The sequence below is a fragment of the Prionailurus viverrinus genome, chromosome F2 (assembly GCF_022837055.1).
Source record: "Prionailurus viverrinus isolate Anna chromosome F2, UM_Priviv_1.0, whole genome shotgun sequence".
Lineage (NCBI taxonomy): Eukaryota > Metazoa > Chordata > Mammalia > Carnivora > Felidae > Prionailurus > Prionailurus viverrinus.
In genome coordinates this window covers 63,750,219-63,765,454 of record NC_062578.1, presented here as the reverse complement: position 1 = coordinate 63,765,454, position 15,236 = coordinate 63,750,219, and the positions used below count along the sequence as shown (strand labels likewise).

The 15,236-nt window shown below is 38.8% G+C and overlaps 1 protein-coding gene across 12 annotated transcripts in view; it reads left to right on the top strand.

Moving 5' to 3' along the window:
- ENPP2 (ectonucleotide pyrophosphatase/phosphodiesterase 2) overlaps nucleotides 1–15,236 on the top strand; it is a 110,737-nt gene that overhangs the window by 38,413 nt on the left and 57,088 nt on the right. For all 12 annotated transcript variants that reach the window (XM_047841846.1, XM_047841844.1, XM_047841842.1 and 9 more), the window contains exons 3-8: nucleotides 3,116–3,271; nucleotides 7,522–7,647; nucleotides 9,878–9,938; nucleotides 11,750–11,847; nucleotides 12,066–12,145; nucleotides 13,165–13,284. In XM_047841846.1, coding sequence (XP_047697802.1) covers nucleotides 3,116–3,271; nucleotides 7,522–7,647; nucleotides 9,878–9,938; nucleotides 11,750–11,847; nucleotides 12,066–12,145; nucleotides 13,165–13,284 — 641 coding nt within the window. The remainder of the gene's footprint in view (nucleotides 1–3,115; nucleotides 3,272–7,521; nucleotides 7,648–9,877; nucleotides 9,939–11,749; nucleotides 11,848–12,065; nucleotides 12,146–13,164; nucleotides 13,285–15,236) is intronic.

Genomic DNA, 15,236 nt, shown 5'->3' with positions numbered 1-15,236 from the left:
AAGAATGAATTTGGTATATGCGTGCCTCACCCGTACAGACCCGGGAATTTACTCTTGCTTGAGGGCTGTTGGTAAACCTCGAGTCCAGCCCTTTTTATGATCCATATCTTTGTAGGATGAGTATAAATGCAACTCTTTCTCAACAAAGCTGTCTTCTGTTTAAGGTGTGGCAAAGCAGATTATCATTAGAGGGAAGGCTATTGAGTGAGAGTTGTTTATTTTCAAGAGCAAAGTGAGGGATACACTTAGAGAATAATCAATGCTGTAAGCAAATAGTAAAAATCACGTGGCCAGCATGGATGGAGAAAGGTTTAAAATGGCTAAAAATCCAGACAGATTATTTTGAAAGTAAAGAAAGAAACAGGGAAGAGATTCTGAGGAGGGAGAAAGCAGAGGGCATGATCGGAGAAATATTCCAGGTGCAGGCTGGGACGCCATAAAGAGAAGACGGGACAAGGAAACACTTGTAAACAGTGCCTTTGGATCGCTTCCCCTTATGTTAGCTATCAGCATAGCCAAGCAGATTGATGTAAGCAACTCACGGGAATGAATGCTGCTCAGAATTTATTAGATGGCTACTGATCCTTAAAAAGGGAATAATTCAATTATAAGCGTTTTTCTTATCTTTATTTTCGCCATAGGGCTTTCTCTGCTTTCACTGTTTCCACCGTCTCATCCCCACCTCCCCCCACAGTTTCTTATGGCCAGCATGCACTGTTGATAGGTTGGCCAAAGTCAATAGAAAAGTCTGTTTTTGAACCAGAGGTAAGGAAGGCACTGGAAGCCTGATTATTTCCTAAACGGAGCTGGTGTGGTTTGTATGTATTTCAACATCCCAGAATCAACCATGCAAAAGCGTTTCACATCTCATGGTCTAGTGAATCTGTTTGCTTTCCTTGAACTGGTCTGATGCCATAAAGGCCAGGATTGGGCGACTCTGATTTTTAAAAGGACAAAGGACTAAGGGATGAACCGGATGTTCAGGTAAATGGCTTCAGTGAACCTGGAAATGTTCTATAACATCTGTTCTGCCCCTGCTTCTTACATTTGCTTGTTTTTAAAAGTAATGCCTAATTATTTTTAAAAATAAAAAATTTATAAACATAAGGGAATAAAATTATACATAGCATGTCATAAATAATATTTGTTAGGATATTTATATATAATATATGTTATATAATATATACTTTATACCCCCCCCGCACACATATATATACATACATACACAGAGATATAAACATATATGTATGTATGAGGGAAATAGAAGTAAACAAACAGACGACTGCTCAAATGTAATTCCTGTAAAGAGTTTCTTGTGAGGAGGGTGGGAGGTGTGGGGGAAGGTTATTGACACCTGCATCTTTTCTCAATGCCACTGCCCACCCCCTCTCTTCTCTGGCTCTAGCTCTGTTTTTATTTTTATATTTATCTCTATCCTTATTGCTCTCTTTACCTCTATTTTTCACATAAAATATATAATATTTAATACTATAACACTGTTCTGTGCTTTGCTCTTAAAAAAAGCAACTTGTACGTATATTTTACAGATCTTTCTATATTAGCCTACACAGTTCTGATTCACTGTTTTTAAGGGCTGGGTAGTATTCCATTTATGGATACAGTGATTCTTTCTTGTACAAATATCTCGGTCAACTTTCGCAAATATATACGAGAGATAAATTCCTAGTAATGAAATTTCTGCAGGGAAGATCCATGGGCGCTGTGTCTGTTTTACAAAAATTTTCATTCCTGGCACCAGGTATGATACTGCTTACACTTTCCATTCATCAGAAGTTAATTATTTTGTAAACTAGGATGAGGCTACAGCTTAACTTTTTCCAGTTGGCCAGTAGTTATTCCAGTACCACTTACTAATTAAACCTTTCGCCTGCTGATAATTCCTTCTTTCTTTCTCTGACTTATAATGTTGCTTTCCTTATAAGTACATTCTCATCTTTGTGGCCCTTTTTCCCATCCCCATCCCCAGCACTCATCTACTTCTTTCCTACCAAGCTGTTTAATTATTTAACTTCAGAATATATTTGACTACCTAGTCTTCACCCAATGACTCATCCTTTTCAGTTTTGTTTCATTTTCATATATTTATTTTTTATAAACCTTTAATATCCTCTCCAGTTTCCAAAAAATCCTCCTTAAATTTTTATTTCAGTTGCATTGAATCTTTAGGTTTATTTAGGAAGGACTGACATTTTTATAATATAAACTATCTTTTTTTCTCCAAGATGGTATATCTTTCCATTTAATTCTATCTTTTGAAATATCTTCTTGTGGCATTTTAATGTGTTCTTCATGTAGGTCCTACACATGTCCTAGGAAATTTATACCTAGATATTGTATCTTTTAGAGACTATGATGCATGGAGCTTCCTTTTAATTTTGGGGCTTAATTGGTTATATCTCTCAAATATGTGGACTTTTCATCTCACTGAATTTGTTTTTTTCAGATTTTTGGCTGATTCTAATCAGATCATAGAAAATAAAGAAGATTTATTTTTGACAAGCTGAGATTTTGGTGTTTGTTTTTGCGTTACTCTAGTTGTAGGTGTAGATTTAACGGCTGGAAGAAGTCTTACAATTCTTTTATTTTAATCTGGTTTGTTCAGACTGTTCTCAGAACATTTACGCTCCGTTCTCCTTACAAAAAGTTATGGATTTTCAAATAGGACAATGAACTCTTGTTTCTAAGCGTATACCTCGATGTTCTCTTCTCTGTTGCCATCATTAGCATCTACAGAGACACTAACTCTCACAGATTTGTAGTAAGAATAACTGTAAACAGTAAAATAAAACCAATAGCCAACATTTGTTGCACTTCCTGTGTCTGATAGCCTGCTAAGTGTTCTGCTTGGACTGTTTCATTTAATTCTCGTCATAATCTCAAATTACTTTTGTTAATCCCCCCACTTTACCGATGAGGAAACTGGCACCGGAAGTTTAGCCACCTGCCAAGGGTTCAGAGCTAGTAGGTGATGGCACCAGACTGCTCAGCTAGAGTCTGACTGCATCATCACACCGTACTCCTTCCCAGGGCCACCTCTCCACAGTGACGTGACCCATTTCCCTATCTCATTGCCTTTGCCTCTTGTATCTTGCAGTGTTATCGGACTCCCCCTGGACCAACACCTCTGGATCTTGTAAGGGCAGATGCTTTGAACTTCAAGAGATTGGACCCCCTGATTGTCGTTGCGATAACCTGTGTAAGAGCTACAGCAGTTGCTGCCATGACTTTGATGAGCTTTGTCTGAAGACAGGTAGGTAACTTTTGAGTCCTCTCAAGATGAGGCCCTCTGCTGTTATCCTCCCTGGCCTTGCCACCCTGCTTTGGCCAAACCAAACTGTGGGGTTTAGTTTTGCTTCTTGAATGATTGTCGATTGCATTATAAGTATACCCCCTGTGACTGTTGTTTGCATACGAGACCTACCCAAAGGAGGTTTTTTTCCAATTGCAGTCATTATCCACTGGTTTTGGAAGTATTTATGGCCAGGCTTTTTTCCCCCCCCTTCATCTTCATCATTTCTATCTTTTGCTGTCAACTTCCACACTCACTGCTAGGGTACCTGGGCTGAAACTGTGAACATTCTTAAGGGTTGGGTTTTTCTGCTTTAATTTTAATTTTTTATTTTTGCTTGCCTGCCCAGTTTATAGCATTTGTTTTATTTCATCTTATTATATGGTAACTATTGGTCTACCCTGATGTAATTCCCCATTCTCTGTGCAGGTGGAAAGTTGTTATGGAATTCTAACATGCTCATGGGGTCACATGCTCAGGGTAGATCTTAAATATTCCTTTACAGTCTTCCTGACCTTTCTTTCCATGTCTTCTATACTGGAACCATCAGTAGAACATATGAGCTTCTGAATGTGCATGAGTTGAGAAGAAGCACCTTTGTAGACTTTTGCCACTACACCTTCCCTGGTTCCACATCCTGACGCTTTACAGGACTCTGGAGGGACCTGGTAGGCTCTCGGCCATGCCTCTGGGGCAACATCATATTCAAACTCTCTGAGAAAGATGACCATCAACCCCGTTCTTAAGATCACTAGAGGAAGAGATTTAATAGCTTCCTTGACAAGTTGTTACTGGTTTTTGAACTTTTATAGTTTAGATGATTCTTTCAAAAATCTAACTCATATTATCTTTGATATTAGCCTTGTCTTTCTAATAATATCATTAGAAACAGAGACATTATTCTCCTTTACTAAAGAAGTAGCCCTTGATTCATATGAAAACCAGCACCAGCTCCCTTACTGGTTCTGGTTTGTTTGTTTTTCCCCCCAAATAAGGAGAGTTTTATTAGGCTGTTTTCTGTATAATACATTTTCCAAACATGTAGCCATTTTTTTTTCTTGTTACTTTCCTTTGGAATTTCTCCCAGGTTCCTTAGTTGTGGGCCTGCAAACTTAAATGCTGAGAACCTTGTAAACTGAACATATGGATGGAACAGATGTTCTAGTTGAGTTCTTTGGCTCTAAAACATTATTTCAAACCAGCAGCCTGTGATTGCTTGGTGCCGGGAAACTAAATGATGTTGTGTTTCCTCTCTACCATGAGCATCTGGCCTCAGACATGTCATTTCAGATGCCCAGGTTCCTGATCTTGCGGCTCCTTGCAAAGTTTCGTGGATGTCCTCACTCCAGCTTAGCTCTCTTGAGTGTAGTTCATGCCTCTCTTCCGAGGTTCAATAAATATGGACTTTAATAACATTTTTAAAGTAGTTTATTTTCCTTTGTACCAAGATAACATATGCCAAATGTGGAAGAATCAAATATCAAATAATAACAACAGGTTGAAGGAGAAAACAAAAGTCTCTGAGGTTCTATTCCAACAGCACAAGCACTCTCTAGAGATAAGCACAATGTTTCAGTACAGACCCTGACTACTCTGTGTGCATGTGTATTTATATGAGTGTGTGTGTGTGTGTTTGTATTATATACACCTGTGCGAGGGTATGTCTGCCTTTGCCATGCTACACAGTAGCATGCCTACACAGTAGTCTATTGAACAGATGCAACCTGCTTCATTGATCTTCGTTTAGATTTTCCCCAATTGTTGTTATGAACAATGTATTAGTGAACATTTTTCATGCGTATTTGTATTTTTTTTCTATCTTCTTTAAGATAATTCCCAAGGAGTGGGAGTTTGAATCAAAATTTATTTATTTATTTATTTATTTATTTATTTATTTATTTATTTAATTTATTTTAAATTTATTTATTTATTTTGAGAGAGAGAGTACATGCACGGGGGTGGGGGGGGGTGGGGGGTGGAGGGGGAGGGGGAGAGAGAGAGAGGGAGAGAGAGAATCCCAAGCAGGCTCTGTGCTGACAGGGGTGCTTTATCCCACGAACCATGAGATCATGACCTGAGCACAAATGAAGAGTCAGATGCTTAACCAACTGAGCCACCAGGTGCCCCTCACAGTGCAAATTTTTATGTATATTACAAAATTATACTTTGCAATGTTTCTATTCCTCTCGAAGGCACAAGAGCCTTCCACCACTCCCTTTTCAACATGTTCTCACTTTTAAAATGTATTTTCTCATTAAAAAAAATCTTTTTTATCTTACCTGATAGGTAACACTCTTATTATTCCATAAGGTTAAATGTTTTTTCTCTTTATAGCCATGTTTGCTGTGAAAATTCTATAGCTGACTGACTCATACCTTGCTTGTAGTTCACACTGAACCCTGACTTTTTAAAATTCCATTCTTACTCAAAGCCAGTAGTTCCTCAATAATTTTAGCTTGTTAATAGTGATGCTTTTTTTGTAAACAAAGGGATTTTCTTGTATACCAGGGCAAGAATAAAAGCATATTGATTAAGAGTTATCCTTGAATTGGGGGGAAAAATCAGTCAAAGTAACCTTGGAAAATTGCTGACCATTGGGAATAGCAGTTCCTGGATAAAGGGATTCCAAGCATTTAATCTGTTTGGGAATAGAAGGCAGAGGAAGTAGGGGATATCAAAAAGCAGAGACTGGAATTCGGATACAAAGGTAATTCTAAAAGAGTGGAAAGTCAACAGTAGTTGCATGGTTTTCTAGCATGGCAACGAATACCTCCGTATCCATTTATTCACTTAGCAGAGTGTCTGTTGGTAGAATATTGTTTAAAAATTTTTTAAATGTTTATTTACTTTTGAGGGACAGAGAGACAGAACATGAGCAGGGGAAGAGCAGAGAGAGAGAGAGGGAGACACAGCCTCCGAAGCAGGCTCCCAGCTCTGAGCTGTCAGCACAGAGCCTGACGTGGGGCTTGAACTCACCGACTGTGAGTTGCTTCCTAAAATCATTGCCTTCTACTTATGACAAGTTTTAAGAGATGAAGACCTCAAGTACCCTTAGCTCAAGAGGGCTTTCTTGACCATTCCATGTCAAGTAGCATCCCCTTTCCACCCTATCACTATCAATACCATCCAGTTATTTCCTTCATAACACCTAGCACAGGCTGAATTTATCTTGTTTTTGCTTATGGTCTGTCTTTCCCAGTTGGAAAGTAAGCTTCATGAAGATATTGTGTCTTGTCTTTCTGTTCTTCACAACCTCCCCAGCACCTAGAACATGGAGAACATAATAGAAATATTTATTGAATAAATGAATTAATTATAAAGTTTCTCAATACATCAATCCTGAATTTAAAGAGTCATATTTTATTTTCATGGTAATTTGCAATGAGATTTAATGAATGTTCATGGAACACCTAGCATGGGCCAGGCACAGTCTCAGGCATCGGAGAATCAGTGGTGAAAAGAGAGATGTGATTTTTTTCTTTTCTGCTTTGGAGGTTCCAGTCTAGTGGACAAAAAGTCAAACCAAAAAGTATAGCACTCTCTTTCAGATGAAAACAATTTTCTAAATATTTTCTCTTGATAGAGTTAAGCCATGATGTTCAGACAGAAATCTGTAACTCACCTACTGGTCTCCTTGAGAGTAGGGACTGTGATCTCTCACTGTATAGGCAGGGACCACATTTTGGTCAATGGTTGGAACTGTGAGTGTTGTTATATCCCTTTATACTCTACATGCCTGTTTCAGACTTTAACCTTGGGTTGCAACTTAAGGCAAGTAGAGGTCATTTGGTTACATTATCATTTGTCTTTAAATCCAGCTCATTAAAGTCAAGTAAAGCTACTTTGGGAAATAAAAGAGCCCAGCCAGCTATGTCATGACTATGCCTGTAAGGATAGAAACTCCTGTCACAAACCTTACATACCATGCATTTTGCTGGGGTTTTCAGTACAGTTCAAAAATGGTAAGGGTTCCATTGTGCCAAAGGAGCCCAATTATGTTTGGCTTTGTACTCTGATTTGAAAAATTAGGAATTCAACCTATTTGTAAATCCTCCAAATATCATCTAGGCCTTAGGCCAACTCTAATTTCACAAGCAGATTAAATGACGTGGGATTTTAGCTCTTTTTGTTGGCAACGCCTGTAAGCAACCGCGGCCTCTTTCGTTTGGTTTGTGTGAAGGAGTGAAAGTGTTTTATTGTGCCGATTTTAGCCGGCGGCTGGGAGTGTACGAAGGACAGATGCGGAGAAGTCAGGAACGAAGACAATGCTTGTCACTGCTCAGAAGACTGCTTGGCCAGGGGAGACTGCTGTACTAATTACCAAGTGGTTTGCAAAGGTACATGTTTCCGTGGGTTGGCTGGAGCTCTGAACGAGTAAAAACTGGAGATGCTCCAAGGAATCTTGGATGTTGTGGGTATAACACCTTGGATATGGGTTTGGGAGGAAGGAATGAGTTGTGTTTTTTAATTTCTCATGTTTCTTTCTTAGTTTTGCTTCCCTGTGTTTCACTGATCCGACATAATCAGGAAATACCCCCACATTCCATAATTTGGTGGAATCATAATAATGAAGAGATTTCTTTTTTTTTTCAATATATGAAATTTATTGTCAAATTGGTTTCCATACAACACCCAGTGCTCATCCCCAAAGGTGTCCTTCTCAATACCCATCACCCACCCTTCCCTCCCTCCCACCCCCCATCAACCCTCAGTTTGTTCTCAGTGTTTAAGAGTCTCTTATGCTTTGGCTCTCTCCCACTAAAGTTCCTGTGTTGGTCTTCCATCAGGTTTTCTAAAAGCGGTGCCTGAGGCAGGACTCCATCTTTGGAGTTTATTGAGGGAATGCTCTCTGCAGCAAAACCATGTGAGGGAACAAGGGAGGCGGGGCAGGGGGGGAGCCAAGCAAGGACGTGGTTTTAGGTGAAGTCTCACCTTGGCCCGTGTTCCTGCAGGCTCTGGAAATTAAATTGCAGAGTCCTTACCCTTGAGGCAAGGGGGCATGGCTTTTGTACCCATTGCACGTGAGCTGTAACCCGAGGCACGAGCAGCAGCCTGAAGGTGGGCGTACTAGCTGGTAAAGAGGATCAGGGCACCGGCAGCTCCTGTTATATCCCAAAGCTATGTACACATATCTGCTGACTTTGTATGGTTGATTGCAGAATGTGATGGTTTTATTCCAGTAATAAATACTAGTCACTGGACGAAAGAAACTATGAAGGATGCAGTTTCTGTCTTTAAGGAGTTTAAGTCGCCCTAGCGTTCACTTAACAGCAATGAATGGCAAGATCCAAGAATCTTTATGTGAGCTTTGTGAGTCCCTTTTTCTTGTGTCCTTCTTCCTAACTGTGACACGGAACATTTAAGAAGAGTTTCTGTTAAGAGATTTCAGGGAGAAAGCAAATCTGTTCTGAAATGTGTTTAGTGTTCAGTTTGTGGCAAGAAGGTATTGCATTAATCCTGAGTTTGGAAAGTTTCCCCTACCCAAACAATTATCGTAATTTTGGATAAAGCATAAAATTGATCGGGAATTTTATCCCTTTTTTATTTCCCTATGTAATACATGAAACAATAAACCACAAAGGCTGTTAAAAGACAGAATAGAGAAAGAGTCCTAAGTGTCACCAGTCATGGAATCATTAAACATCGGCTTTTGCTGGTGTAAAATTCTAGTTGCAATACTTTTGTGAAGCCCAGTGTGAGCCCTGGGTTGCTTCGTATGTGGTAAAGCTCCCCCTGTTTTAAGGAGCCTGTTACTAACTTACCCAGTTGTCAGGAGTCAGAGTCTTGACGACCAGGGACATTTCCAGTGCTCTTTACATGGGACCCATTTCTCCAAAGTCTTGATCACAAATTTTTCTTATAGTCAAAACACATGATTTTTATTTGTCTTAGGACAATTTGAAGCAAATGCTTTGTGATAATTTTCCTTTTCTCCTAAGGAAGCCTCGTTTGTGTGTGTGTTTGATTTTAAACCTGAGCTCTTTTGTGTTCTCCGTTCTTGATGGGTTAACTCAGGAAAGCTCTCAGACCTTGGTGGAAGATGAAAGTGAAAGATGGCATTGATTTTTATTCCCAAATTCATGGGCTGTACACAGATTCACTGGCAAGCAATCTCTTTCGTGCAGTTTTCCATCTATCATCCCTGAGTAGTCTAAGCCTTTTCCCGCAGCTAAAGGGAAGTTGTGCCATCCTTTCTATGGCTTTGAGATGTCCGGTGGTGGAGAAAAGAATGTTCCATCTAATGACCAAACAGTTTATTTCTGGAGGGAAACAAACATGGAATTTTGTTCGCTGACGCCACTGGTGTTTTTATCTACAAACCATTTAGACTCAGAAGGTTCTTGTAAACACCACTTGGGGCTATTAAATATTAGCTTTCCCATTATGTATGGGTGTCCTTCAGTGAGCCAAACCAACATTGGACTTCATTTGAGTGTTTCTGTTTCGATGGTATCCCATAAGCAACAAATATCAAACAGGACACAGGTCCCGAAATTGCAGCCTTTAAGGCTCTGGCTGGCATTTACAATTAGATTCACAAGTGAATTGACCCACTTTTTCTTCTAGGAGAGTCCCATTGGGTCGATGATGACTGTGAGGAAATAAAGGCCCCGGAATGCCCCGCAGGGTAAGTGCATTTTATAAAGATTATGAAGTTTTATATATTAGTGGACAACCTGTCACAGGTTTGTCAGGGTAAACAGTTACAAGAAATGTAAAGCTGAAATCCTCTTATACAGGCAAACTTATACTCGAGTACCTATAAGTGATTAATCAATCAAAAGCTAAAGTGCACCTCTTTCTCTTATTGCCTCTGCCTCTACTGGAGACTTAATATCCTCTGTGTTTCACTATAGTTGAAGATTTTACAAAGTGTGTCCAAATATCGCTGAAGACGGAAAGAAACATTTCTGGCATTGATTTGGGTTTTTTGGGTTTTTTTTTTGTTTTTGTTTTTCAGTGTGTTTTCCTGAAGTGCTGCTTTTGCCTTGTAGGGGGCAGGGGCGGGGATGGGGGGAGGAGAGGAGGACCATAGAGCTTCTCAAAAATATCCAAGATGGTAACTCCTACCAGATGCTGCAGAAACTTGACAAACTACGGAAGCAGAGTTTTGCTGGGGTGCGGCCAAGCTGGAGTGACACCCCACAGCTCAAGTGCGACCAGCATAAGGCACTTATTACGCCTTCCAGGAAACTGTTGAAAATTCATGGAGCCTTAAAATGCCTGGCAGAAAATACATTTTCAACAAGTGTGTTTTCATGAATGTATTTGCGCAAGTGTATTTTTGTCTTAGGCAGCACGGCCTGTGTCACAAAATCCAAGCATTGTGATACTGTCTTTATTTTCATTTCCTTTTTAGTTTTAATGAGCCACTTGAACTTCTTTGGACTTTTAGAATGGAATGGCAATGGTTTCTGACTGCTTAAAATATGTTCAGTTATTTTTGAGACAAAAGCAGTCTAGTGGTAGAATGAAATGATAATAGTAAGGATTAGAATGAACTCTTTTATAGTATTCTTCTAAGTGCTTTATATGTGACCCATGTGAAATACACCTCATTTATCATGTGGCTTCCAATAAACTCAAGCCGGTGCTTGCTGAGTTATCTTCAAGCTATCAGAAAAAGTTTTGCACCTAGTTTAGTATTCTTAGGTCTGACTCAACAATTACATCCTCTGAATATAACAAAGGACAAAAGAATGTAACAAATGTGAATCTCACATTTCATCAGATTCTGCCCTAGATGGGTATGGATAGTCAGGTCCTTTACTGATGAACTTTTTAAAGACCTTCAACAATTTTAATTATTTTTAAAGTTATTTTAGGATTAAATCTAAAAGAATTCTTTTATAAGTTTTAGTTCCAGTGACAGGAGTGCTGTTGCTATTAATTTCATATTCATTGACTTCAGTCATCCATTCATTTATGTGTCTGATAAATATATTTATTGAAGCCCTACTATAGGTCCACAAAATGGAAAGATAAGTAAGATACAAAGAATGACAAAAGAGGTATGAATTAATATTTTAAATTAATCCCCCCAACTAACATTATAGAAGAGGAAGCCTTCAGCTGGATTTCAAGGAATGCATAGGAGTTTTCCAGGCAGCAGATGGGAGAATACATATTCCAGGCAAATATAGCAACTTTATACCCTGTGAACAACCTTGTTTGCAATGCGAGAGGCAACAGAGGAGAAAGTCTATTAGGGAAAATCTGGAGTCCGGTCCCTTGCCTGGCCCTATTATGATCTTGGTCATTTAACTCTGGACTTTGGTCATCACAAATGTGACGTGGCCGGAAGCCCAGGCTTGTATGGATATCCTCATTTGAAGTTTCATCTTGGAAATTTCCTGGTCCCAATTGTTGAGAATGACTAGGTGTAATGGACCCTTTATAGCAGCAAGTTTTCTAAAGTGGAATATGTTACTGTTTAAGGTTTGTCCGCCCTCCATTAATCATCTTTTCTGTGGATGGTTTCCGAGCATCCTACATGAAGAAAGGCAGCAAGGTCATGCCTAACATCGAAAAGCTAAGTAAGTCATTTTCATGCTGTATTCTTATCAGTATTCGTGGTCTGCACAGTAAATGCTTAGCTGTGGGCTTTGAGAGCTATGGACACGCGGCTTTAAATGTATTTTATTATACGAGAGTGAAGGTAACACAAGTCTTTGATAGTTTATAAAGTGGATTCCCATACATGAGGTAGCTCCTGCTGGTCCTCTTGTCCTAACATCTGAAATTCTGTTCCTAGGGTCCTGCGGCACACACTCTCCCTACATGAGGCCCGTGTACCCAACAAAAACTTTCCCTAACTTATACACTTTGGCCACTGTAAGTATTTTTTCAAATAATACAGATTCCGAAGGTGTGGGTGTAGACCTCATCCTGAAGTGACTTAAAGGGAGATTCGCAAAAACATGTTTCTTAGTGTTTAAAGGCAATCTTTTCGTTTTCTATCTTGTCTGCGTGAGCTGTTCCCAGTAAATGTCTTTTACAGTTGTGTGGGCGACTGAACTTCACCGCAGGTTCAAAACCGAACACTTTTTTCCAGGCACAGTTCGGTTGGAGCACGTACATTAAACCTCTCTCAAATACCACAAGATCTATTGTGTATTTTCGGAATTTTCAAATAACAGTGTTGACTTCAAGGCCGTTCTGTTTTCGTTTGTAGATACTCCCAATCCTATCTTGCTTTCTTCTTTAAAAACATAATTTGTTTATTTTATTATTATGATGATCATTATATTTTGAGAGAGAGGGCACAAGTGAGCAAGGGGAGAGAAAGAGAAGGAGAGAGAGAGAGAAAGAGAGAGAAAAGTGGGACTCACCCCATGAGGGGCTTGAGCTCGCCCGAAGCGGGACTCGAACTCACACACTGTGAGATCATGACCTGAGCTGAAGTCAGATGCTTAACCGACTGAGCCACCCAGGAAGCTCTATTTATTTTACTATTATGATTGATTTGAGGGGTTCTAGGATAGAAATAGAACTTAAGGAAAAGGAAGAGTGTATTTGTAAGTAGAAGCTTCTTTGGAGGCAATAAGTAAATTTCCATCTCAAAGTTAATTTACTGTAATGAAAGTTATTGTCATCTTATTAAATTGCAACCGTTAAAAAAACCCAAATATTAAATTTCTTACGATCATGTTAAGTCTCTCAGATAGCTTATAATTAGTCCATAGATAATACTCATGTTTGCTCAGACATATATAAAGTCTCTATATATCTTATATAAATTTGGAAATTAAATGTTGTTATAAAGCCTCCTATGACAAAAAAATTTATGATAGATCAAACAGGTACAGACTATTACATTGTTATTTTAACAATAAATTTGCTTTTACACAAAGGGACTATATCCGGAATCACATGGAATTGTTGGCAATTCAATGTATGATCCTGTATTTGATGCCACTTTCCATCTGCGAGGGCGAGAGAAATTTAATCATAGATGGTGGGGAGGTCAACCGGTAAGTTTTGCATTTTTTATGTGTTTATTTGTGCACTGAAACATTTCAGCCCCAAATTTGTTACCTGTAAAAAAGATGCCTAAAATTTCCTCATACTTGGCAATGTTTCTGTCTTTTGGTATTTTATAGATATGTGTACACATAATATTTATGTGTATATGTGTGCACACAATATGTATATATATCCATATATGTATATACAGTATTTATGTATGTGTGTATACCTATTACACACATGCATAAATAATGTGTGTACATATATATGTTCATATGTCTACGTGTGTGTGTGTGTGTAGGTGAGGTTATGATCATAAAAGTGTGAGGTGATAAGTGTCTTCATTAGGCACGTGGTGATGGAAATGGTGACAGGGGGCTGAATTTCAGAAACATTTTGAGGAAGGAATATATAGTCATATCTTACTGATTTACCAGATTTATGGGTACAATGAAAAAGAGAAGTGAATGACTATGACTACCCCAAAATTTTAGCTCAGGTGCCATATGAATAGAAACAGGGAAGCTTGCTGAAAAGAAAAAAAAAAAAGAACTCAACAATGAAACCCACAGTAAGTTCATAAATTCTTTTGTTTCATCCGTTTTTTGAAATTCTTGGAAGTTACATGTAAGTGGAATTATACCTTAATTTTGGACCAGCAAATTAATACTTTGAAAGAACTCATCCTGTTTACTTCAGCTCCAATGGGTGGGCAGAAAGTAAAGAGGGAGGTACATGGCTTTCTACATAGTATTTTTCCTATGACTGTGTGTATGCTTGGGCAACTTGCTTTGGTCAGACATGAGCAAAATAGCAACATGAGGCCATAGTTGTTGAATGTGCAGAATTGAACCAAGTGCGCACGACCCTGGGTAGAAGAGTCAGAATCTCCACAGGAGCACAGCCCCGTACACACAGTCATTGAAACACATGTAGGAGAAAGATGGCAAATGGTTCCACCTCGTGTCGACTCTGATTGGAGGCTCCCACCTTTGTGCAATCTGCTGTGGCAGAGAGAGTGACCAGTGTCTGCATGTACCCGTGAATCTACCTTCCCTAAATGGTCCCACAGCTGGAAATGTTTGCTGCAATCTATGGGCAAAATGGAGAATATAAAGTAAGAGGAAAATGGTAATGCTCTTTGATAAAAGGTCATTTGTGATAAAAAAAACCTCATAACCAATAAGTATGCAAGGTTAAATATGGGCTTTTCATAAACAAACAAACAAACATTGGAATACTTCTTGTATGTCTGCAGAAGTATTTCTTTATAGTAGAGGTTTTGATTCTGCTGTCTTCATTCAGGCTGGACTCCCAGAAGTCTGTGATGACCTAGGTTGTGAGCATAGTAAAATTTGTTTACAAGGTGGATTTCATAAAGTTTATGATTGAGGAACATTTTACGTGTACATGAAATGATTGAAATTAGAGTTCTCTCAAGCTATTATTATTAGTTGGTTTTTTATATTAATTTTGTCATGGAAGGAAACTTGCCTGAAGAACCACAAAGGATATAGAGACAAATAGTAATTTTATCAGAGTGGATCACCTTACACCAAGTGTTGACCTTAGTTTCCCTCTAGGTTGGCATGACTCAGAAGATGAGTCCACATCTTCATTAATTTCTGCAGAAGCAGAGCAGAGGCAATGCTGTTAACTTGCCCAATGGAGTGAAGTCTCTGTTTCAATCCTGTTTGCCTGTTTCCCAACTAACTCTCAAAGTTGATAGATTTGACCAAGTTCAGTATTTTCCTAGTGTTGACAGAGATTTAGAGAGAAACTGATTTGTGTTTCTATCTTCTTGAACAAGAGGACACCATAAGAACTTCAAGGAACATAGTAGCTATCATTTAAAAACATCTTACTGAAATTTGGCATAGAAGAAGAACATATGGACGGAAACTCTAAGAACTACAGAATAAGAGTATAAGAAACTATAAATATTATAAGAAAAGAT